The 763-nt window shown below is 58.8% G+C and overlaps 1 protein-coding gene across 1 annotated transcript in view; it reads left to right on the top strand.

Moving 5' to 3' along the window:
- The first annotated feature begins 552 nt into the window (after positions 1 to 552).
- BSND (barttin CLCNK-type chloride channel accessory beta subunit) overlaps positions 553 to 763 on the top strand; it is a 2,923-nt gene continuing 2,712 nt past the window's right edge. Inside the window, 1 exon segment of the mRNA XM_009865618.1 lies at positions 553 to 729. Coding sequence (XP_009863920.1) covers positions 553 to 729 — 177 coding nt within the window.

Raw genomic sequence — 763 nt, 5'->3', positions numbered from 1 at the left:
CCAGGTCTTCATCCCCACCACCGTGCCCCCCCTCTCCCTCCCTGTCCTTTTCCCATACGTAGGGTCCGGCCACTCATACCTGCAGGGAAGGTTACCTGGACACGTGCCGGGCAGCTTCATTCGAGTGTGAACAGCAGGTCAGTGTTTGCATTCATTACAAACCTGTTAAAAACTGGCTGGCTCAGCCCTGGGCAGGACCAGGCTCAACATGTGGCTGATCCTCAGCTCCTGGCAGCCTCCGGAGAAAGAAACCACTCCTTGTCTCACGCCGGAGGTGTGCTCTGCCGGCAGCAGCTGCAGGTAAAAGAGCTTCCCAGCGTCTCTCCGCCTCTTTGTCTCCCACCCGGCGCCCATGGCCGAGGAGAAGACCTTTCGTTATGGTTTCATCATCCTGGGTTTCTTCCTGGTGATGACGGGGATGTTCATCATGAGCGTGGAAAAGCCCCAGATCTACATCACCTTCTGCGCCCTGGGCGTCCTGCTCGTAGCAGCAGCTGCAGGTAAAAGAGCTTCCCAGCGTCTCTCCGCCTCTTTGTCTCCCACCCGGCGCCCATGGCCGAGGAGAAGACCTTTCGTTATGGTTTCATCATCCTGGGTTTCTTCCTGGTGATGACGGGGATGTTCATCATGAGCGTGGAAAAGCCCCAGATCTACATCACCTTCTGCGCCCTGGGCGTCCTGCTCGTAGCCGTGGGCATCACCTGGAGCATGTGCCAGTGATACCCGAAGGTAGGGGCTGTCCCGCCGCGTGGCCCCTCAGGGG

The sequence above is a fragment of the Apaloderma vittatum genome, unplaced genomic scaffold, assembly GCF_000703405.1.
Source record: "Apaloderma vittatum isolate BGI_N311 unplaced genomic scaffold, ASM70340v1 scaffold37392, whole genome shotgun sequence".
NCBI classification, from domain to species: domain Eukaryota; kingdom Metazoa; phylum Chordata; class Aves; order Trogoniformes; family Trogonidae; genus Apaloderma; species Apaloderma vittatum.
Note: the sequence above shows the minus strand (reverse complement) of the source record. Positions and strands in the feature narration are given on the sequence as shown.